The sequence below is a fragment of the Erinaceus europaeus genome, chromosome 3 (assembly GCF_950295315.1).
Source record: "Erinaceus europaeus chromosome 3, mEriEur2.1, whole genome shotgun sequence".
NCBI lineage: Eukaryota > Metazoa > Chordata > Mammalia > Eulipotyphla > Erinaceidae > Erinaceus > Erinaceus europaeus.
In genome coordinates this window covers 184,048,623-184,070,775 of record NC_080164.1, presented here as the reverse complement: position 1 = coordinate 184,070,775, position 22,153 = coordinate 184,048,623, and the positions used below count along the sequence as shown (strand labels likewise).

At 60.4% G+C, this 22,153-nt stretch overlaps 3 protein-coding genes across 5 annotated transcripts in view; all 3 read right to left on the bottom strand.

The window, feature by feature from the left end:
* Positions 1–6,898, bottom strand: part of MRFAP1 (Morf4 family associated protein 1) — a 240,426-nt gene extending 233,528 nt beyond the window's left edge. For 2 of the 3 annotated variants that reach the window (XM_060188567.1, XM_060188566.1), the window contains exon 1: positions 6,410–6,898. In XM_060188567.1, coding sequence (XP_060044550.1) covers positions 6,411–6,758 — 348 coding nt within the window. In that variant the 5' untranslated portion in view covers positions 6,759–6,898 and the 3' untranslated portion in view covers position 6,410. Of the gene's footprint in view, positions 1–6,149; positions 6,296–6,409 lie in introns of those variants that run through there. The other variant, XM_060188565.1, reaches the window with a different exon arrangement.
* BLOC1S4 (biogenesis of lysosomal organelles complex 1 subunit 4) lies at positions 113–3,533 on the bottom strand. The gene is made up of 3 exons (XM_060188472.1): positions 3,400–3,533; positions 2,589–2,664; positions 113–1,130 (listed from the first exon to the last, which is right to left on the bottom strand). Exons 1-3 carry the CDS (start codon positions 3,531–3,533, stop codon positions 273–275), a joined length of 1,068 nt encoding a protein of 355 aa, XP_060044455.1. The 3' UTR covers positions 113–272.
* A 6,939-nt stretch (positions 6,899–13,837) lies between the features above and the next one.
* Positions 13,838–22,153, bottom strand: part of MAN2B2 (mannosidase alpha class 2B member 2) — a 9,715-nt gene continuing 1,399 nt past the window's right edge. The window contains exons 2-6 of the mRNA XM_060188471.1: positions 18,626–18,763; positions 18,242–18,358; positions 17,415–17,431; positions 14,014–14,090; positions 13,838–13,931 (exon numbers count right to left, since the gene is read on the bottom strand). Coding sequence (XP_060044454.1) covers positions 13,838–13,931; positions 14,014–14,090; positions 17,415–17,431; positions 18,242–18,358; positions 18,626–18,763 — 443 coding nt within the window. The remainder of the gene's footprint in view (positions 13,932–14,013; positions 14,091–17,414; positions 17,432–18,241; positions 18,359–18,625; positions 18,764–22,153) is intronic.

Here is a 22,153-nt window from a genome sequence, read left to right as displayed (position 1 = left end):
CGCGGACAGGCTTCTCCCGGCGCGGCCACCCTGGGAGTGTGTCAGCCGCCGGCCTCGGGTTTGGAGAGCTGCCCCGCGGGTGTCACGGAGGCTCCGACCCCGGGGTCGGGGGTCTGGGGGGGTGTCTCCCGCGGGTGTGGCTCGGCCGGTGGCCCCGACGGGCTTCCCCGCGGATGTCACGGAGGCTCCGATCCCCGGGAGTCTGGGGGGGTGTCTCCCGCGGGTGTGGCTCCGACCCCGGAGTCGGGGGTCTCCTGCGGGTGAGGCTGGGCTCAGCCCTGCGGCTCGTCGCCGGCCCCGGGGAAGTGGTCGTCGGCGCGGAAGAGGTCGGGGGGCCGGTAGCGCGGCGCTGGCGGGGGCGGGGGCGGCGGGGGCGCGGCGCGGGGGAAGAGGGCGGCCACGCCGACCGAGTGCAGCAGCCGCCGCAGCGCGCCGCCGGGGGACGCGCCCAGCTCGGCCTCGGCGCGGGCCACCTGCTCCTCCAGGCGCGCCACGCCCGCCGCCACCAGGCGCACGAAGGCCTCCAGCCGGTCCACGCGGCCGAACACCCGGCGCATGGCGGCCGCGCGCGCCTGGATGCGGGGCACGGCCTCCCGGACGGCGGCCGCCGAGTCCCCGCGCAGCAGGTCCAGCAGCCCCACGAACTCGTCCACGCGCGCCAGCAGCTCGTCCAGCCCCGCGTCCAGCGCCGCCACCTCGGGCCGCGCCCCCGCCCCGGCTCCCGCTCCGGCTCCCGCCCCGGCTCCGGGCAGCAGGGCGGCGGCCAGGCCCGCGGCGGCGCGGCGCAGCAGCGGCAGGTCTCCGCCCGGGTCCGCAGGCTCGTCCTCCCACGGCCCCGAGGCGCTGCTGTGGCTCTGCGACACGCGGCCGCTGTCCCCACTCCACGCGGCGGCCGGGGACTCGCCCTCCTCCGCCGGGAGACCCTCCATGACGGCCGTCCGCCGGGCTGCGGCCCCGCTTCCGCTTTCCCGGGTTCGCTTCCGGTCCGTGGGGGCGGGCGCACGCACGGCACGCAACCCGACTTCCGGCCCGCGAGCTCGCAGTTTCCTTCCGCGCGTCCCGTCTCCCCGCGCATGCGCTCTCCGCGCCGCCGCCGCCGCCGCCGCAGGGTCCGGGCGCCGCGCCTCCTCCTGCCCGCGTGACCCGGGGGTGGGGGTGGGGTGTCTGCTCGCCGGAAGTTTCCTCGTGGGGGCGGGGGCGGGGCCCGCACTTCTTTTACCCTTTCAACTCCTCCTTTAAACTTGCTGTCCCCGTGTTTATCTGTTTGCGGTGCTGGGGATCGAGCCTGGGCGTCCCTGCAGAGCCATCGTGCTGCCCCCGGTGCCGACCCGGGCAGGGCGGGCAGGGAGCGGAGAGGGGTCCCCGCCCCGGGCTTTGTGCAGGGAAGTTCATTAACTTTTACTTATTTTCCCGTTTGTTGCCCTTGTTGTCTTGTATCGTTGTTGTGGTTATTATTACTTTTTTTAATATTTATTTCCTTTTGTTGCCCTTGTTGTTTAACATCGTTGTGGTCATTGCTGTCATTGTTGTCGGACAGGACAGAGAGACATGGAGAGAGGAGGGGAAGACAGAGAGGGGGAGAGACAGACAGACGCCTGCAGACCTGCTTCACCGCCTGGGGAGCCGGGGGCTCGAACCGGGACCCTGACGCCGGTCCCTGCGCTTGGCGCCGCCGCCCGACTGCCATCTGATGGATTAAATTTTTTTCCCCCAGAGCACCGTTCAGCTCTGGCTCACGGTGGTGCAGGGGATCGAACCTGGGACTTGCCGAGCCTCAGGCGTGAGAGTCGGGTTTCGGAGCGGAGACAGGTAGAGCCGGGCCGGGCGCAGGGCCGGGTCAGGATCCGGGTGCGAGCCCGGCTCCCCGCCTGCAGGCCGCCGGCAGCACTCTGTCCGGGTGAGCCACCGTGCCAGCGCCTTTGCTGGTCTGTCCGTGAGACTTAGTGACTTAGGAGGACTGCAGGCGAGAGAGAACCGCAGCATCACTCTGCGGGGCGGGGCGGGGCGGGGCGGTGCGGGGCAGTGCGGGCCCGGGTCCGAGCACAGCCGCCAGCCCTGCACCGCCTGCTGGGAGCCAACACGCGACCTCGCTCAAGTCCGCCCCTCAAGCAGCTTGTCGTCGCCTCCTGTCCTTCAGCTCTGGGCACGAGGCGGGGTCAGCAGAGCCCCCGCCCCGCCTGCCACGGTCCTGCGCTGGGTTTGAGTCCCGCCAGGGGAGGCGCCGTGAAAGGCAGGGCGGGCTCAGTCAAGGGGTGGGTGGTGCCGAGACCCAGGTTCGAGCCCCGGCCCCCACCTGCAGGGGCTGAGCTTCCCCTGTGAGCGGTGCAGCAGGGCTGTAGGTGCGTCTGTCTCCCTTTGTCCTCCGCCCCTTCCGTTTCTTTTCTGTCTGTCCGAATAAAGTGGGGGTGGGGGAAAGTCAGAGTGGTGGATTCCTCGGGCCGCAACTGAGCCCCAGCGATGACCCTGGTGGCCACGAAAAAGAGAAGCAAAGGAAGGAAGGAAGGAAAGGAAGACTGTGCTGGGGAGCCCAGCCCTGGCAGTGGCGCGGTGGGCTCCTCCCTGGGCTGGGTCGGCCTCTGTCCTTGTGCCCGAGGGGGCAGCAGGGTCGTGTGAACCCTTCTGCGGTTTCTGGGGCGCCGGGCAGAGTCTGCGGCGCTTTTCCGTCTGAAAGGGGACGTGGGGCAGTGTGAGTTTAAGATTAGTGACGGACTCTCGCCCCGGCGCCCCTTGTGCAGAGTGGTGCTCTGCCGTCTGTCCCCTGTGAAAATCTCTCTCTCTCACACACACACACACACAGGCTGCAAACTAAGCATCACTGCCACAGGGTCATGCCCGGGGCTTGGTGCCGGCACTAGGAGCCTACTGCCCCTGGCCACTATTTCCCTTCCTTTCTTTCTGCTTGATAGGTCAGAGAGAGGAAGAGAGACACCTGCAGACCTGATCACCATTCCCCTGCAGGTGGGGGAGTGGGGGCTTGAACCTGGGTCCTTGTGCCTGGTGATGAATGCACTTAGCTGGGTGCCCTGCCACCTGGCCCCCCAAATCAGTCTTTCAGAGGGAGGCTGAGAGGCCCGGACACTCGGCTCTGGCCTCTGCATCAGGCACGGAATCGGGTCGTCAGCCCAGCCCGTCAAGGCTGCACCAGGAGCCCTGCCCGCCCGCCCGCCCACCCTGCGGTGCCGATGCCGGGATGGGCCCCCACCAGCACCCTGCACACCGGCCGAGCCGGCACTCGGTCTGCTCTGTGCAGACCTCTGGGTCTCCCTCACCTGGCCTGCAGGGGGTCCGGGAGCCCCAGGCCCTGAGTCGGAGGGGCGGCGGGCACGCGGGGTGTGGTTCTGCCCCCAGCTCCCGGGTTGTCCTCCCCCGTGCCACCCTCTACCCGCCTGCAGCCCCCACCTGCAGGAAGCCGGGCAGCTCCCGCTCCAGCAGCGCCCCCGGCTCAGGTTCTGCCTCTGCCGGCCGCCCTGGGAGCCGGCGTAGCGGCCAAACCCGCCGATGACGATGCCCGTGGCCGCCTCCAGCTCCGTCATCCTGCCGTCCTCGGGCCTCCCTCCGCCAGCTTTTGAGGGCTCAGCCTGCTGTTGACAGAGGGCGGCTGCTGGGCCTGCCCTGCCCTGCCCTGCCCTGCCCTGCCCGCCTTCCTGGCCGCAGCTGCGTTTAAAGAATCGATCTGATTTACTCATGATGCTATCTGTAAGGAGGGAGGGAGACTCAGAGTGAGTCAGAGTCAGCCCAGCGGGACGGAACCCGGGGCCTCAGAGCCTCGGGCGGGAGGGGCTTCTGCAGACCCTCCGCTGTCTCCCCAGCTTGTCCGCAACCCTAACTCCCCTGTGCACTTTTCATTCCTTCATTTAGAGGGTGAGAGAGACACAGAGATGGAGATGGAGCAGAGCCGCCTGGCGCCTCTGCCTTCCCCGCCGCCGTGTCCCCTGTCCCGGTGCGGCCTGTGGACCAGGGTGCTGGGCGGGTGTTTGCTGAGTGAGTGACGAATGACTGGCCCTCTGGGTGTGTGCACCGGGTGGGGTGGGGGGCCGGGGGGCCGCAGGTCCTGCCCCCCCGACTCCCGCGTCAGTCAGCTCAGGCCTGGGGAGGCCACGGAGGCCGGCCGGGACAGCTGCCCCCCCAGCTCAGGCCCAGACGCCGAGTCTCGTCGCCCCGCTCACTGGGGCCAGAGACCCTCCAGCACTAGGCTGCGAGGGAGGGGCCGGGAGGAGGCCCCTGAGACTCGCCAGTCAGCTCCCCCACAACGGCTGCTGGGCCCTTGTTTATTTAGGTGTTTTTGAATCGTTATTGTTATTTTTTTTACAGTATTCATTCCCTTTTGTTGCCATTATTTTTATTGTTGTGGTCGTTAGGCCAGAGAGAAATGGAGAGGAGGAGGAGGGGAAGACAGACACCTGCAGACCCGCTTCACCGCCTGGGAAGCGACTCCCCTGCAGGCGGGGGGCCGGGGCTCGAACCGGGATCCTGACGCCGGTCCATTAAGGCTTTGCGCCCCCTGCGCTGAACCCGGCCGGCTCCCCACGGTTATTTCTGCGTCAGGGTTCACCGCTGGGGCTCAGTGCCTGTGTGACTCCACCTTCCCGCTTTCGGGCGGTGACGGCGCACAAGGCCGCAGGGGTCTCTCTCCCCTCTCCCCCTCTGTAAGGTCAGTAAGTCGTTAAACCGTACTCCACTTACTTGCTATCGGACACACGGACTGAGAGGCTAGAAGGAGCTAGCGACGCCTCCCTCTGCGGGTGGGCACCAGGGGCTTGAACCCGGGTCCCCGAACGCCGTGACATCATCCACAAGCGGGGCGGCCCCGACGAGAGCCCCGGAGGCCCCGGCACGGCGTGCAGTCGGGTGACTCGGGTTCGAGCCCCAGCGTGGGGCGTTGGGGGGAGGCCAGGGCCGCGGCGCCCGCCTCGAGCCAAGAAGACAAAGTGCGCGCGTGGGGGGCCGGGGGCCAGCGCGGGTGGCGCGGAGCGCAGGACCGCGGGAGGATCCCGGTTCGAGCCCCGGGTCCCCACCCGCTTCCCGCCGTTCCTCTGGCCTGTCCGGCAGTAATAATACGGCAACAAAACGGGCCGCGTCCTCCAGCCGTGGCTCCGCAGCGCGGGCGCCGAGCCCAGCGATGACCTGGCCGCCCCCGCCCCTTGCTGCTCGCTCTGCGCAGGCGCGGCCCGCGGGGCATCCTCGCCGCCTGCTTTCCGGGTTCCCGGGTTCGCGCCCGCGTCAGCGCCCGGGAGGGCTGAGGGCTGTGCGCGGCGGGTCTCCGGCGGCCGTTATTAGTACCTCCCTTTGCTGCCTTGTTCTGTGCAGAGGACGGGAGACGGACGGACAGACACCCGCAGACCTGCTTCACCGCCTGGGAAGCGACCCCCCTGCAGGCGGGGAGCCGGGGGCTCGAACCCGGGTCCTCCCGCGGCGCCCCAAGTGCGCTAACCCCGCAGCCGGCGCGGTCCGGGCTGCGGACCCCGCGTTATTATTGTTACTATTACTGTTTACTTGCCTCAGGCCCGAGTCTGCTCGCAGAGCCCGCGCTATTATTACCGTTATTATTACCGTCTACCCGCCCGAGACGCAGGCGGCAGAGCCCGCGCTATTATTACCGTTATTATTACCGTCTATCCGCCCGAGACGCAGGCGGCAGAGCCCGCGCTATTATTACCGTTATTATTACCGTCTATCCGCCCGAGACGCAGGCGGCAGAGCCCGCGCTATTATTACCGTTGTTATTATTACCGTCTATCCGCCCGAGACCCAGGCGGCGGACCCCGCGCTATTATTACTGTTGTTATTATTACCGTCTATCCGCCCGAGACGCAGGCGGCGGACCCCGCGCTATTATTACTGTTGTTATTACCGTCTATCCGCCCGAGACGCAGGCGGCGGACCCCGCGCTATTATCACCGTTGTTATTATTACCGTCTATCCGCCCGAGGTGCGCCGACAGCCCCGCCCTCGCCTCCCGCCCAGGGGCCCCGGGGACTCGAACCCGAGTCCGCTCACCGGGCAGCAGCGCGGGCGCACGGCCGCTCTCGAACCCGAGTCCCGTCGTCCGGGGGCCGGTGCCTCCGCCGACGCGACGGGGAGCGGGGCTCGAACCCGGGACGGGCGACGGGCGACGGCGAGCAGCCCCCCAGCGACGGAGGCCGGCCGAGAGCGAGCCACGACATTTAATAATTAGCGCGGCGACACGGGCGGGGGCGGCGGGGGCCGCGCGTGCGTGCGTGCGTGCGTGCGTCTGTCCGTCCGGCCGTCCGTCCTCCGGGTCCGGCGGCGTCCGTGCGGGGCGGCTTCTCCGGACCTGCGGGCGGCGTCCACACGGCGTCTGTCCCCGTCCCGTCCCGTCCCGTCCCCGTCCCCGCCCCGCCCGGGAGCCGCCCCCGGTCCCCCGGTCCCCCGCGCGCGCCCCGCGCACCTCAGGCCGGGCCGCCCTTCTCCAGCCGCCGCACCAGCTGCACCAGCATCTCCGCCATGCGGGCGGCCTCCCGCGCCTTGTCGTCGTCGGCGGGCGGCCGGGGCGCGGGGGCGGCGGCGGGCAGGTGGTTGAGCGCGCTGCCCTCGGACGCGTCCACCTGCGTCTGCAGCCGCAGCAGCACGTGCTCCACGGCCCACAGCTTCCCGCGGGCGCGCGGCCCGGCCAGCGCCGCGATGTCGGCGCGCATCTCGCGGATGACGGGCAGCAGGAACTGCTCGAAGTCCTCCTCGGGCCGCAGCTCCTCCACCTCCTCGGGCTCGGCCGGCTGCTCCGCGTCCACCGGCCGCATGGCCGCGCCTCCGGGCCCGCGCCCGACCCGCTGGCTGCGAGAGGCGGCGGCGGCGGCGGCGGCGGCGGGGGCGGCGGGGGCGGCGGGGGCGGCGGAGGCGCGGACGCGACCGCCGGGCGGGGAGGCGGCCGACAAAATGGCGACGCTGCCGTCGAGCGGCGCCCCGGCCGGCGCGGCCCCTTTTACGACGCGGCCGTGCGGCGCGACGGTCTCGCGCGCGAGGACGTCATCGGCGGGCGGCGCCCAGGTCGGCGGAGACCCGGCGCGCGCGTGCGCGGACGTGGTTAGTGGGCGGTGCCGCTCCTTCCGCCGAGGCTGCGCGCACGCGCGTTTAGGTCAGCCGCGGGCGGCGCTCGCGAGCGCCGCAGAAACCCAGCGCGCGCGGACGTCATCAGAGGGCGTCGCCCCGCTCCGCCGAGGCGCGCGCACGGACGTCATCAGCGGGCGGAGCCTCGCGCCTCCGAGGCCGCGCGCGCGCACCCTCGCGGGAAGTCGTCGGTGGGCGGAGCTCCGCCGCGTAGAGGCGCGCGCGCACGCCGTACGTCATCAGAGGGCGGCGCCGCGCTCTGCCCACGTCGCGCACGCGCACGCCCCGCACGGCGGCGTCCCGCCCCCGCCCCCAGCCCTTTGCGGCCCGGCCTCCGCGCGACCCCTCTGGCCGGGGGTCCTCGGCTGCCCGCGCGGCCCAGCGCTGGCGCCAAGGGACCCCGTCCCCGCCACGTCCAGTCTGAAGGCCCGGAGTCCTTGGCTTCGGCGGCCCGCCGCAGACCCAGTCCATGTTTCCACGTTGTGCCGGCTCGCGGATCCCCCTTCGGATCTGATGTGTCTGTCCGCTCGCTCCTGCCCGCCCTGGACGAGACCGTCCCGTCCTCCTCCATCCTCCTCTCTCTTCATCCTCCTCTCTCTCCATCCTTCTCTTTCTGGCTGGTGTCACCTCACGGGGGTCCTTCGGGCTCCATCCAAGAGGAGGGGAAGAAGGCGACCCCACCATTCTTCACAGCTGTGTAGTATTCCACTGTGTGTCGCGACCACAGATTTCTCAGCCCATCCTCGGTGCTTGGACACCCGGTGGCTTCCCGGTTTTGGGCTGTTACACATGGTGCTGCTGTGTCGACACACCTTTTTTTTTTTTTTTTTTTAAATATTCATTTATTTATTCCCTTTTGTTGCCCTTGTTTTATTGTTGTTATTGATGTCGTTGTTGTTGGGTAGGACAGAGAGACATGGAGAGAGGAGGGGAAGACAGACAGAGAGGGGGAGAGAAAGACAGACACCTGCAGACCTGCTTCACCGCCTGGGAAGCGACTCCCCTGCAGGTGGGGAGCCGGGGGCTCGAACTGGGATCCTTAGGCCGGTCCCTGCGCTTCAATTTTTTTTTTTTAAGATTTTATTTATTAATGAGAAATAGTACATATCCTGCCAGGGATTGGACTCGAGACCTCATGCCTGATTGTCCAATGCCTTATCCACTGCTCCCCCTCCCAGACCACTGCACTAAGCTCTTAACCACTTGTTTTGATCCCTTTCCCTTTTCTCTCTTTGTTTAAGCAGTGTTTTATTTTAATTTTTTTAATATTTATTTTTTAATTTATTTTCTCTTTTGTTGTCCTTGTTGTTTTATTGTTGTTGTTATTGATGTCGTTGTTGGATAGGACAGAGAGAAATGGAGAGAGGAGGGGAAGACAGACAGAGAGGGGGAGAGACAGACAGACACCTGCAGTCCTGCTTCACCGCCTGGGAAGCGACTCCCCCTGCAGCTGGGGAGCCGGGGGCTCGAACCGGGATCCTGACGCCGGTCCCTGCGCTTCACCCGCTGCGCCACCGCGGACTGCCACTCGTTTTATTTATCTATTTTCCTCCGGGGTTATTGCTGGGCTCGGTGCCTGCAACCCATGAATCCACCGCTCCCGGAGGCCATTTATTCCCCCTCTTTGTTGCCCTTGTTGTTGTAGCCTCGTTGTGGTCATTATTATTACCGTTGTTGATGCTGTTCATTGTTGGACAGGACACAGAGACATGGAGAGAGGAGGGGAAGACAGACAGAGGGGGAGAGAAAGACAGACACCTGCAGACCTGCTTCACCGCCCGTGAAGCGACTCCCCTGCAGGTGGGGAGCCGGGGGCTCGAACCGGGATCCTGACGCCGGTCCTTGCGCTTTGCGCCACGTGCGCTTAACCCGCTGCGCCATCGACGACTCCCTTCTTTTCTTTTCCTTTCCTTCCCTTTCTTTTTTCCCTTTCCCCTTCCTTCCTTCCTTCCTTCCTCCCTCCCTCCCTCCCTCCCTCCTTCCTTCCTTCCTTCCTTCCTTCCCTCCTTCCTTGCCACAGGGGGCAGCTCCGCTCTTCTCTGAGCTCCGGGTGGGATTCTTTGGAAGTGGGGGTCTGTTTGCTCGGAACACTTTGCGGTTCTGTTAAGGAAACTCGATTAATAGTCAAGATGAGGGAGCCGGGCGGTGGTGCAGCGGGTTCAGCGCAGGTGGTACAAAGCACAAGGACCGGCGTCAGGATCCCGGGTTCGAGTCCCGGCTCCCCACCTGCAGGGGCGTCGCTTCCCAGGCGGTGCAGCAGGTCCGCAGGCGTCTGTCTTGGTTCTGCGAAAGACTGTCTCCGCCCGAAGCCTCAGAGCCTGCACTGTGAATCCACTGCTCCCGGTGGCCATTTTTCTCTCTCCATTTTAAAATTATTATTATTTTTTATGGTATAAGACAGAGAGAAATGAAAAGAGGAGGGAAAGGCAGAGGGGGAGAGAAAGACAGACACCTGCTTCATCACTTGTGAAGCCACCCTCTTGCCTGTGGGATCCTCGAGTGGGTCCTCGCCCTTCATGCTGTGAGCTTAACCCGGTGCCCCACTGCCCAGGTTCAACCCCCAGCACCGCCCTCAGCCAGAGCTCAGCAGGACTCTGGTAGGAACAATAACTTCTTCTTCCAGCGTCTGCCCTGCTTCCGTAGCCAGTCAACAGGTCAGGTTGAAAGCTGGCAGGAGCTGCTTGTTGCTGGCTTTGAAAGTGACTGGGATCCATGGGGATTCAGTCGGCCAGGAAGGATCATCAGCTTCCCCAATGAATGGGGACTCACGGGATGCACCACGAGAAGGTCGATCCAGTGCATCCCAAAACAGTAACAATAAAGCTCGTCTCGATAGATATGGCACCCGGACTGTTGAGGAGGCTTGGTCCCGGCATCACACAGCAGCATTCCTGTGGTCCCGGAGGTGGCGCAGTGCATAGGGCTTCAGACTCTCGAGCTTGAGGTCCTGAGTTCAATCCCCAGCAGCACATACGCCAGGGTGAAGCCTGGTTCTCTCTCTCCTCCTATGTTTCTCATTAATAAATAAATAAGACATTAAACAAATCGCCACTCCTAGCAGCTATTTCCCCCATTTCTGTCTATTTCATTGACAGAACAGAAAGACTGAGAAGGGAGGGGGAGTTAGAGAGGGAGAGAGACAGACACCTGCAGCCCTGCTTCATCGCCCGTGAAGCTTCCCCCCTGCAGGTGGGGACCAGGGCCTTGAACCCGGGTCCTTGTGCCTGGGAACGTGTCCTCAGCTGGGCGCCCCCACCTGGCTCATAAATGTATTTGCAGAGTAGGTCTGAAACGTCCCCCGCGCGCCTGTATGAAGCCTCACCGCCATGCCAGGGGCCACGTCTGCCTGCAGCCCTTCCCGGGTCATGGCGTCTGTTTGGTGACTGAGTGCGCGGCTGACCTTGGCCCAGAGGTCCAGAAGCCCTGGGTTGTTCCCTACGCCCTGGAGAGAGGAGTTCCCCCGCCTCCCTCCTCTCCTCTCCTCTCAGCGAGCACCACCCGCGACTCCCACATTTACTCTGTAAAGTCCTGATGTCTTTTGACAGCGAGTGGGTGTGACACAACCCGGCCAAGCCTTGGCAGGCACGTAGGTTGGCGGCCAGTGGAGCTGCATGTGTGTGTGCACACGTGTGCGTGTGCACACGTGTGCGTGTGTGTGCGTGTGTGTGTGTGTGCTTCCTGTCTTCTGCACACAGACCAGGCCCCAGTAAGCCGCAGGGAGGCACACCCCACCACTCCCCAGGCTGCCTGCTCCCTCCATCTCTCCCAGGGCCTCCAGAGACCTGAGCAGCCAGAGGGAACGCTAGAACCCAGGGCCGAGCTTGTGCTGGTGGGAGGGAGAGACCAGGGTCAGGGCCCCAGGTGACAGGAGGGGGAGAGGGCTTCGTTCTGACACCCCCAACATGACGGCCTCTTGTCCTCCCTTTCATTGTTTCTGACTGTTTTTGTTTCGTTGGACCTCCCTGCTCTGGGCTAACTTCCTTTCTTTTTCAGGACAGAGACAGCGGGGGTGGGGGGGTGGGGGGGTGGGGGTTGGGGGGAGGGGGGAGAAAGTGCGCCAAGTGGTGACGCACCTGGGTGAGCCCACACGCCACAGTGCACAAGGACCGGGGTTCAAGCCCCTGTCCCCCACCTGCAGGGAGGAAGTTGCACAAGTGGTGAAGCAGGGCTGCAGGCGTCTCTCTGTCTCCCTCCTCCTCTCAGTTTTTCTCTGTCTCTGTCCAATAAATAAATAAAGTAAAATAGAGGAACCTTATAAAGGGGGACAGAGACAGAGTCCATAGCAGCAAGGCTCCCTCAATGCCGTGGGGACTGGGCTCAAACCCGCGTCATGTACACGGCCAAGCAGCGCGCTGTCTCTTCCTGCCTGCCTGCCTGCCTGCCTGCCTTCCTCTCTCTCCTGTTTTTTTTCCTTTCTTTCTTGAGAGATTGGAAATGAGAGAGAACCAAGCACCACTGTGGCCACGCTGGGGGTTGAACTCAGGACCTCACGCTTCTCAGCCCAGCGCTGTAGCCACTGCTTTGCCCTTTGGGGCCACAACAGCTTTACTTCCCATCCATCTCACCATTTTTTAAATTTTTTAAACCAGAGCACAGCTCTGGCTGATGGTGGTGCGGGGGATTGAACATGGGACTTTGGAGCCTCAGGCATGAGAGTCCCTTTGCAGAACCATGATGCTGTCTCCCCTGCACCCTCCATTTCACTATCTATTTGTGATCATTGCGCAAAGAGCCCAGGACGTTACAAGTAGCAACGTTGAAAAGGCATGTCTGACATTCGGCCATTTTTTCCTGTGTTATTGGACAGGACAGAGAAATGGAGAGAGGAGGGGAAGACAGAGAGGGGGAGAGAAAGACAGACAGACACCTGCAGACCTGCTTCACCGCCTGTGGGGAAGCCATCTGCAGGTGGGGAGCCAGGGGCTTGAACCCGGGTCGTCACCTGTGTCCTTGCGCGTTGTACTATGTTCGTCTAATTGGGTGCATCACTGCCTGGCCCACCCAGCCTCTCTGTTTCTCTTTTTCTTTTTCTTTCTTTCTTTCTTTCTTTCTTTCTTTCTTTCTTTCTTTCTTCTTTTTCTCCTTCTCTTTCTCCTCCTCCTCCTCCTCCTCCTCCTCCTCCTCCTCCTCCTTTTTCTTTTGCTTCCAGGGCTGTTGCTGGGGCTCGGTGCCTGGACCACGAATCCACTGCTCCTGGAGGCCATTTTTCCCCTTTGTTGGCCTTGTTGTTTCATTGTTGTAGTTATTATTGTTGTTGTTGTTGATGTCGTTGTTAGGACAGAGAGAAATGGGGAGAGGAGGGGAAGACAGAGAGGGGGAGAGACAAATAGACACCTGCAGACCTTTCGGGGTATCTCTCTCTGGCGGGGTGGTCTCCAGGGGAAAGGCAACGGGCTGGTTCTTTTTCGCTCATGACAGGGGTGACACGAAGTAAAAGACACCAGGCGACTCTTAGCATGCCTAGAATCCAAGAATCCATTTATTAGTAAAGTGGACATGAGTTAAATAGAAAAGCAACGGAGGTAATTATTGTTGAAATATGACAGAAATTACAGGTTTCTTAACAGTCAGCATGCCCCTAGGGTAGGGGGTTGGTATGTCAGGAATTGATGAGATACAAGACAGTTATTCTCCATGACGCAAGCAACTTAATTACCCAAAGGTATTTGAGAGAAGGTTAGGGGTTAAACCCGTAGGGTGAGACAGAGAGAAGATGGATATCAAAAGGCCATAGAGTTTGGAATTTCTCTTGTCTGGGGTCTGAGGTGTGTGATGAAGTGTGTGATAAGGTGTGCTCTTCTGTGATCAGAAGGTGACTTTGAATGAATGAATCTGCGGCCATGTGGCCTGCAGTTAATGGAGAGAAGTATTGGGGTTTCTGTGGGCCTGAGAGTCAAGAAGGAAAGAACCAAGTCTGAGTTTCCCCCCTTATGTTCACCTCGGTTGAGAGAGACTCACCAAGAGGTTATCTTCTCAGACCTCCATCCAGGGACGGGGGTGGTTCTCCCTAAGCTCTATCAGGCTTACACATAGTCCCAACACAGACCTGCTTCACCGCCCGTGAAGCGACTCCCCTGCAGGTGGGGAGCCAGGGGCTTGAACCGGGATCCTTCTGCCGGTCCTTGTGCTTTGCGCCACCTGCGCTTAACCCGCTGCGCTACTGCCCGACCCCCAAGCCTCTCTGTTTCTATCTGAGAGAGAGAGAGCCCTGTGTGTCTCCGCCTCTGTCTCTATCTGGGGGAGGAAGGGAGACAGCACAGCAGGGCACCACTGTCCATGTTGCTCCCGTGTGGTGGAGCTGGGACCAAGCCTGGGGGCCTCCAGCACCAAGGTGTGCGCTCTCCCAGCTGAGCTGTCTCTCCCAGCCCGCCTTTGCCTTTGGTGGCTGTGATAGGGCTACTGAGGACAGGCTTCGTGTGGGTTTGAGCTCCCTCGGGACAGGCTTCACCTGCCGGGGCGCCTTTATTTCCGCAGTAGAAGGGGGTCCATGGGCAGAGCAGGCACGCGGGACGGAGCCCCAGCTCGGCCTCGCTCGTTCCAAGAGGCTCCGGGCTCCTCCCTGACCAGGGGTGCAGCCGGGGGACTCTGTGTCACCGGCCTTGCAGGGGAGCGGGGTGGAGCGAGGGGGTGTCCGCAGGCACAGGAGAGGCCGACAAGGAGAGGCTGGGCACGTGACAAGGAGCTTTATTCCATCTGCGGAGCCCCCCTCCCGCACCCCCAGCTCTGGGGTCCCCTCCCTCCTGTCCTACACGGGGACCACAGGCTGGCCGGCTCAGGGCTTCTGGAAGTGGACGAAGAAGGTGCGGATTTCCTTGGGGTGGATGGTGACGGTGGTGTCTCCGGGTGACGGTGGGGGCGGGCTGGTTCTGCCTGGGGGGCAGAGGTGGTCTGTCTGGCACAGGTCCCCGAGACCCCGCCCCCCCCCCCCCCCCCCGTGCTCCCCCGCACCCATGGGTGCTGGGCTGCCTGCAGGCTGCGGTGGCCCCCAGGCTCCCACTGGCCTGAGCATCTGCTTCTGCTCTTCTCTGGGGGCAGCGGGGTGCAGGGGACACTGCCTCTCTGAACCTCACATCGTGGTGGGGGTGTCTCCCCAGGACACCTGGGCTCAGGGAGCATCTGCGAAGCCACACCCTGGCTTCAGTCCTCGCACGCACGGGAGAAGGAGGCCGTTCATGTCTTCCTTATTCCTCCCTCCCTCCCTTCCTTCCTGGCTCCCTCCCTGGTGCATACTCGTCCCCCCACCTATGTATCTAGCTGTCCACCCTCCCATCCAGCCTCATCCACCACCACCCCCAGTGTCTGTCTGTCCAGGCGGGAACCTGTCGTGCGCACTGGACAGAGAGGACATGGAGGGGACAGGTGACATGAGCGTGGGGAGAGTAGAAAGGCCTTAGACCGGCAGTCGGGCGGTAGCGCAGTGGGTCAAGCGCATGTGGCGCAAAGCGCAAGGACCTGAGGAAGGATCCCAGGTTGAGCCCCTGGCTTCCCACCTGCAGGGGAGTTGCTTCACAGGCGGTGAAGCAGGTCTGCAGGTGTCTGTCTTTCTCTCCCCCTCTCTGTCTTCCCCTCCTCTCTCCATTTCTCTCTGTCCTATCCAACAACGACATCAATAACAGCAACAACAATAAAACAAGGGCAACAAAAGGAAATTAAAAAAATAATAATAAAAAAAGGGAGAATAAGCTTTCCTGAGGAGAACTGGAGGCCAGCAGAGAAGCTACACTGTGACACAGTGGTGGCTCCACCAGGAGAGAAGGTGACAGTGAACATAGGCCGGGAGAGACCAGAGAGGCCCACGTGGATGTCAGGCCTGGAGGCAGACGGAGAGGCAGAGCAAGAGTGGGAGCCACGGCCAGGTGGCGGGCCACCTAACTGGGTGTACATGTCACCATGTGCGAGGACCAGGGTTCACCCCCGCGGGGGGTGGGGCTCAAATCCACAGCCTTGCGAGGGTCTTCGTAGTGAGTGTTAGGTGCGCTTAACCAGGGCGCCACCACCGGGCCTCTGGCTCCTACTACTGCTCTGCTCTGCTCTGCTCAGCGCACACATTACAGTGCACGAGGACCTGGGTTCGAGCCCCGGAACCCCACCTGCAGGGGGGACACTTCACAAGCAGTGAAACAGGCCTGCACATGCCTCTCTCCCTCTCTGTCTCCTCTCCTTTCTCAGATTCTCTCTGTCCTGTCCAATAAAATGGAAGAAAACTACCCCGGCACTGAGCCCCAGTGGTAACATTGGAGGAAAGAAGAAAGAAAGAAAGAAAGATTTACAGCCAACAGTATTTATACCCCTTTCCCATATTTGGGAGCTACTCTCTTCCCTGATCCAGCTTTCTGATGCTTTTTCCAGCCATGACACCATCTCCCCAGACAATAACTTGGGTCCACCTGCATATCAGATGTCAGGCTCAGGAAAAAAAAAACTAGTATAGTCACGGGCTCTTTGAATATGACTAAAATAGGCCTACTGGCTGTCTACAAAAAGGAGATCCCCGACTCTTCATCTGCACTATTCCAGCCTTTAGGGTCATGATTAGGCAACAATTTGTTTGGCTCTGTATGTTAACTCTTTTTTTCAGCCACCAGGTTCCAGATGCTACCGTGATGCCAACTGCACTTCCCTGGACAGACGACCCCACCAATGTGTCCTGGAGCCCCGCTTCCCCAGAGCCCTGCCCCTACTAGGGAAAGAGAGAGACAGGCTGGGAGTATGGATCCACCTGTCAACGTCCATGTTCAGCGGGGAAGCAATGACAGAAGCCAGACCTTCCACCTTCTGCAACCCACAATGACCCTGGGTCCATGCTCCCAGAGGGATAGAGAATAGGGAAGCTCGGGCGTCGGGCTGTAGCGCAGCAGGTTAAGCGCACGTGGTGCAAAGTGCAAGGACCGGCATAAGGATCCTTGTTCGAACCCCCAGCTCCCCATCTGCAGGGGAGTCACTTCACAAGAATAGGATAGTTATCAGGGGAGAGGATGGGATACGGAGATCTGGTGGGGGGAACTGTGTGGAGTTGTACGCCTCTTATCCTATGTTTTTTGTCAGTGTTTCCTTTGTATAAATAAAAATTTAAAAAGAAAGACAGCCAGGGGAAGACAGCATAATGGTTATGCAAAAGGACTCTCATGCCGTGGTTCCAAAGTCCCAGGTTCAATCCCCCTCACCACCGTAAGCCAGAGCTGAGCAGGGCTCTGGCTAAAAAAAAAAAAAAAAATAGAAGAAAAGAAAAAGAAATAAATAGTAGGTCCTGACACTCTTGTGTCAATGGACAGACCCTTCTGAATCCAGGCAGAATACCAGGAAGGGGGACAGTGGCCTCCAGAGACTCACGAGACCAGATGGACTTGGCAGAGACACGGCCACTCCATCCTTCCCTGCAGCGCATGGCCACCTGCCGGGACCCTCAGCTAGTCTCGATCCCTTTGTCACGGCTGAAACGCTTTCTGATGAGCACGCGTGAGAGCAGAAGGCAGCACGGCCGGGGAAGCTGAGGGAACCGGAGGTGTGTCCAGAGCGCACAACACCCACCCTACAAACACTCAGCATATGGGAAATAACTCTGAAAGCAAAGCTTTCCCCCTGCAGGTGGGAACCGGGGGCTTGAACCTGGGTCCTTGTTCACTGTAATATGTGTGCTTAACCCGGTGTGCCACCACCCGGCCCTGGCCCTCGAGGGAGAAGTCAGAGGGATCCTTGAGACCAGTTGAGACGGGGACATCACGGACGGGACCTAAGGGAGGTGGCTGAGACGCCATAGAAAGGGGGGAGATGGGAATGGAAGCTCTGGCAAGCGGTCAGACTGCCATGACCAGCAAGTCAACCTCCCACCGCAAGATGGAACAGCAGAGGACAGAACAACAGCAGGAGGAAGGAAGTAATAACAAGAGGGGTGGAAAGAAGCAGAATGGAAAGAAAAGACACAAGGGGCCGGGCAGTGGTGCACCCGGTTCAGCTCACGTAGAGCAGTGCGTGAGGACCCGGGTTCGAGCCCCTGCTCCCTGCCTGCAGTGGGGGTGTTGTTTTCGCCGGTTAGGTTGTTTTCGCCGGGCTGGCTTCACGGGCAGGTAACAGACGACCAGGGACTCATGGCTGGGTTGTACACAGTATCTCTTTATTGATGCAGGACGCAGCACAATCTAAGCCGAGCTAAGCTGAACTCAAGGTAAAGTACTCTAAAACTCACAATGCTGTCTTTATATATACTTCTCAAGTAGGGTGGAAACAGGATGTGACATAGAGAGGGTGGAGAGAAAAGTGACTGGTGAAAATCAGGGTGTGACAAAGAGGGGATCAGGGTGTGACAAGGAGGGGGGTGGAGCAAAAACATATCATGAAACAGTGGGGATTGAACCAATGCCCTGGAGGGAGGTGCTTGTTAACAGCGGTTATGTAAATAGAATGAAGTGGTTATGTAAATAGAATAGTGTTAAGCAGGGGGGATTTAAACCAAATGAAACAGAAGGGGTCTCATGCATACCAACAGGGGGAAGCAGGGCTGCAGATGTCTCTGTCTTTCCCTCTGTATCCCCCTTCCCCTCTCCATTTTCTTCTGTCCTATCAAATTAAATAAAGCTAAAAAAAAATCTAAAAAGGGAATTGGGCGGTAGCGCAGCGGGTTAAGCGCAGGTGACACAAAGCGCAAGGACCAGCGTAAGGATCCTGGTTCGAGCCCCGGGCTCCCCACCTGCAGGGGAGTCGCTTCACAAGTGGTGAAGCAGGTCTGCAGGTGTCTGTCTTTCTCTCCCCCTCTCTGTCTTCCCCTCCTCTCTCCATTTCTCTCTGTCCTATCCAACAACGACGACATCATCAACAACAATAGTAATCTAATGACAACAAGGCTACAACAACAAGGGCAACAAAAGGGGGAAAAATGGCCTCCAGGAGCAGTGGATTCATGGTGCAGGCACCGAGCCCCAGTGATAACCCTGGAGGCAAAAGAAAAAAATCTAAAAAGAACAAAAATGATTCCAAAAAAGACAAAAAGGAAGGAAGGAAGGAAGGGAGGAAGGGAGGGAGGGAGGGAGGGAGGGAGGGAGGGAGGGAGGGTCAGGGAAATGCTTTGCTCTTGTGGGGATGGGTCCTGAGGAGACAGAGCCCCCAGCAGGGTCCTGCCACAGGTGCTCCCAATGCTCTGGGCTGCTCCTGCCTGAGGCCTGTGTGGGGAGGTCAGGGGTCTTTACCTTCAGGTTCACGGTCACCGGCTGAGACAGCTCGGGGTCCTCCTCCCCCTCATACAGGTGTCGGAGACGCAGCAGCACACGGCGCAGGTCCGCCTTGACCTGTCCCCGCTGGCCTGGAGGGACACGGGCGGCGACGTGAGCCAGGGACCCCTGAGCACGAGGTCCCCAGGGCGTCCCCGCTTTGGCCTCCCTCGGCCTCGTGTTCAGACAGGGAGAACGGAGCTCAGAGGGGGACAGACACCAGCCCCAGGCCGCACAGCAGGCGTGCGGGAGGGAGACTGGAACCCAGGGCCAGCTGCAAGCAGGACTGGAGTCAGCCTGGGGGACGGTGTGGCCGTGGGGCGGCACTCAGAGCTGGGTGGCGGCAGGGAGGAGCCCACCTGTGCGCAGGCACTGCAGATGCTCTGTGTGGTTGACGCTGAAGTTCCAGCCGGGAAAGGTCAGGACCTGCAGGTGGAGGCTGGGGGGCAGCGTCACCGGCTGCTGCTGGCGGGCCCTGGGGGGCCTCTTGCCGTGCTCTGCGGGGAGGGGGGCGGTGGTGGTGGGACTCCGGGCGCAAAGGCTGCTTTTGGCTCTTCCCTGCCAGACTCCAGAGACGCTCTAAACAAAGCTTCTTCTGTGAGCTCACACACGGCAAGAGAGTGTCCGGAGATTTTCTCTAGGCTCTGACTCATCCCAGTACCACTGTATTTTACTTTTTAATTTTATTTACTTTTTAAATTTTATTGCCACCAGGGTTATCTCTGGGGCTCAGTGCCTGCATAATGAATCAACCCCTTCTGGGGGCCATTTTTTCCATTTTATTAGATAAGACAGAAGAGAATTGAGAGGAGAGGGACACAGAGAGGGAGAGAGAAAGATGGACACTTGCAGTCCTGCTTCACCGCTCATGAAGTGACCCCCCTGCAGGTGGGGAGTGGGGGCTTGAACCCAGGTCCTTGTGCCTGGTGATGTGTGTGCCTAACTGGGTGCGCCACCATCCATCTCCCCAAATGGAACAAATTTAAGATTAAAGAAATAAAACTTTTTTTTGCCTCCAGGGTTATTGCTGGGGCTCGGTGCCTGCACTACAAACCCACTGCTCCTGGAGGCCCCACTTTTCCCCCTTCTTTTCCATTTTATTGGATATGACAGAGAGAAATTGAGAGAGGAGGAGAAGATAGAGAGGGAGAGAGAAAGACAGACACCGGCAGACCTGCCTTGCCATTCATTTAGCTTCCCCCCTGCAGGTGTGGAGCAGGGGTTCGAACCCAGATCCTTGTGCATGGTGACATGGATGCTTAACCAGGTGATCCACTGTCCAGCCCCTTTTTCTTTCTTTTTTTTAATATTTAAAAAATATATTTCTTTATTTCCTGTTGTTGCCCTTGTTTTATTGTTGTAGTTATTATTGTTGGTATTGTTGTCATCGTTGTTGGCTAGGACAGAGAGAAATGGAGAGAGGAGGGGAAGACAGAGAGGGGGAGAGAAAGACACCTGCAGACCTGCTTCACCGCCCGTGAAGCGACTCTCCTGCAGGTGGGGAGCCGGGGGCTCGAACCGGGATCCTTATGCCTGTCCTTGCGCTTCGCGCCACGTGCGCTTAACCTGCTGCGCTACCACCCAACCTCCCTTTTTTTTTTTTAAAGTACTAACACAGAAGTGCAGGGTTGAGATCCAGGCCTCCATGGGGGGGTGGCCTGGGACAGCTCTGTGGTTCAGTCCCTGGGATGGACAGACCCCCACCTGGTGACGTCCTACCTGGGCTGGGAGAACCCTGTCATTTCAGTAGAAGCTAACAGCCACGGCGACACAGGCCAGGTGACAGAGGAGGCGAGAGACGGGGCTGGGGAGAGTCTGTGGAGGGTTGAGGGCACAGACTGGGCTCCCGGCACCACGAGAGAGAGAGAGAGAGAGAGAGAGAGAGAGAGAGGGAGAGAGGGCTGCAGCTTCAGTGCTGAGAGTCTCTCTCCCTGACATAATTAGCCTGAAGTGGCATCCAGGTGACAATAAAAAAAAAAGAAAGAGGGGGCTGGGCGGTGGTGCACCTGGTTGAGCACACACAGTACTAAGCACAAGGAGCCCGGCTCCTCCCTGCAGGGGAAGCTTGACAGGCGGTGAAGCAGGGCTGCAGGTGAGTCTCTGCCTCTCTCCCTCTCTGTCTCTCCTCCGCTCTCAATTTCTCTCTGTTCTGTCCAATAAAATGGAAACAATGGCCTCCAGGAGCCGTGGATTCCTAGTGCAGGTACCGAGCCCCAGCAATGACCCTGGAGGCAGGAGGCAGGAGGCAGGAGGCAGGAGGCAGGAGGCAGGAGGCAGGAGGCAGGAGGCAGGAGGCAGGAGGCAGGAGGCAGGAGGCAGGAGGCAGGAGGCAGGAAGGAAGGAAGGCAGGAAGGAAGGAAGGAAGGAAGGAGGAAGGAGGAAGGAGGAAGGAGGAAGGAGGAAGGAGGAAGGAAGGAAGGAAGGAAGGAAGGAAGGAGGAAGGAGGAAGGAGGAAGGAGGAAGGAGGAAGGAAGGAAGGAGAAGGAAGGAAGGAGGAAGGAGGAAGGAAGGAAGAAGGAAGGAAGAAGGAAGAAGGGAGGAAGGAGGAAGGAGGAAGGAGGAAGGGAGGAAGGAGGAAGGAGGAAGGAGGAAGGAGGAAGGAAGGAAGGAGGAAGGAGGAAGGAGGAAGGAGGAAGGAAGGAAGGAGGAAGGAGGAAGGAGGAAGGAGGAAGGAAGGAAGGAGGAAGGAGGAAGGAGGAAGGAAGGAAGGAGGAAGGAAGGAAGGAAGGAGGAAGGAAGGAAGGAGGAAGGAAGGAAGGAGGAAGGAAGGAGGAAAGGAGGAAGGAAGGAAGGAGGAAGGAGGAAGGAGGAAGGAGGAAGGAAGGAAGGAGGAAGGAGGAAGGAGGAAGGAGGAAGGAAGGAAGGAGGAAGGAGGAAGGAGGAAGGAGGAAGGAAGGAAGAAGGAAGGAAGGAAGGAGGAAGGAAGGAGGAAGGAGGAAGGAAGGAAGGAGGAAGGAGGAAGGAGGAAGGAGGAAGGAAGGAAGGAGGAAGGAGGAAGGAAGGAAGGAGGAAGGAGGAAGGAGGAAGGAAGGAAGGAGGAAGGAGGAAGGAGGAAGGAAGGAAGGAGGAAGGAGAAGGAGGAAGGAGGAAGGAGGAAGGAAGGAAGGAGGAAGGAGGAAGGAGGAAGGAAGGAAGGAAGGAAGGAAGGAGGAAGGAAGGAAGGAGGAGGAAGGAGGAAGGAGGAAGGAGGAAGGAGGAAGGAGGAGGAGGGAGGAGGGAGGAGGAGGAAGGAGGAAGGAGGGAAGGAGGAAGGAAGGAGGAAGGAAGGAAGGAAGGAGGAAGGAGGAAGGAAGGAAGGAAGGAAGGAGGAAGGAAGGAGGAAGGAGGAAGGAGGAAGGAGGAAGGAAGGAAGGAAGGAAGGAGGAAGGAAGGAAGGAGGAAGGAAGTAGGAAGGAAGGAAGGAGGAAGGAGGAAGGAGGAAGGAGGAAGGAAGGAGGAAGGAAGGAGGAAGGAGAAGGAGGAGGAAGGAAGGAGGAAGAGGAAGGAGGAAGGAGGAAGGAGGAGGAGGGAGGTGAGGGTGGAGGGAGGAAGGAGGAAGGAGGAAGGAGGAAGGAAGGAGGAAGGAGGAAGGAGGAAGGAGGAAGGAGGAGGAAGGAGGAAGGAGGAAGGATGAAGGAGGAAGGAGGAAGAAGGAAGGAGAAGGAGGAAGGAGGAAGGAGGAGGAAGGAAGGAAGGAAGGAGGAAGGAAGGAAGGAGGAAGGGAGGAAGGAAGGAAGGAGGAAGGTGGAAGGAGGAAGGAAGGAAGGAAGGAGGAAGGAGGAAGGAGGAAGGAAGGAAGGAGGAAGGAGGAAGGAGGAAGGAGGAAGGAAGGAAGGAGAAGGAGGAAGGAGGAAGGAAGGAAGGGGAGGAAGGAGGAAGGAGGAGGGTGGATGGTTGGTGGAAGGTGG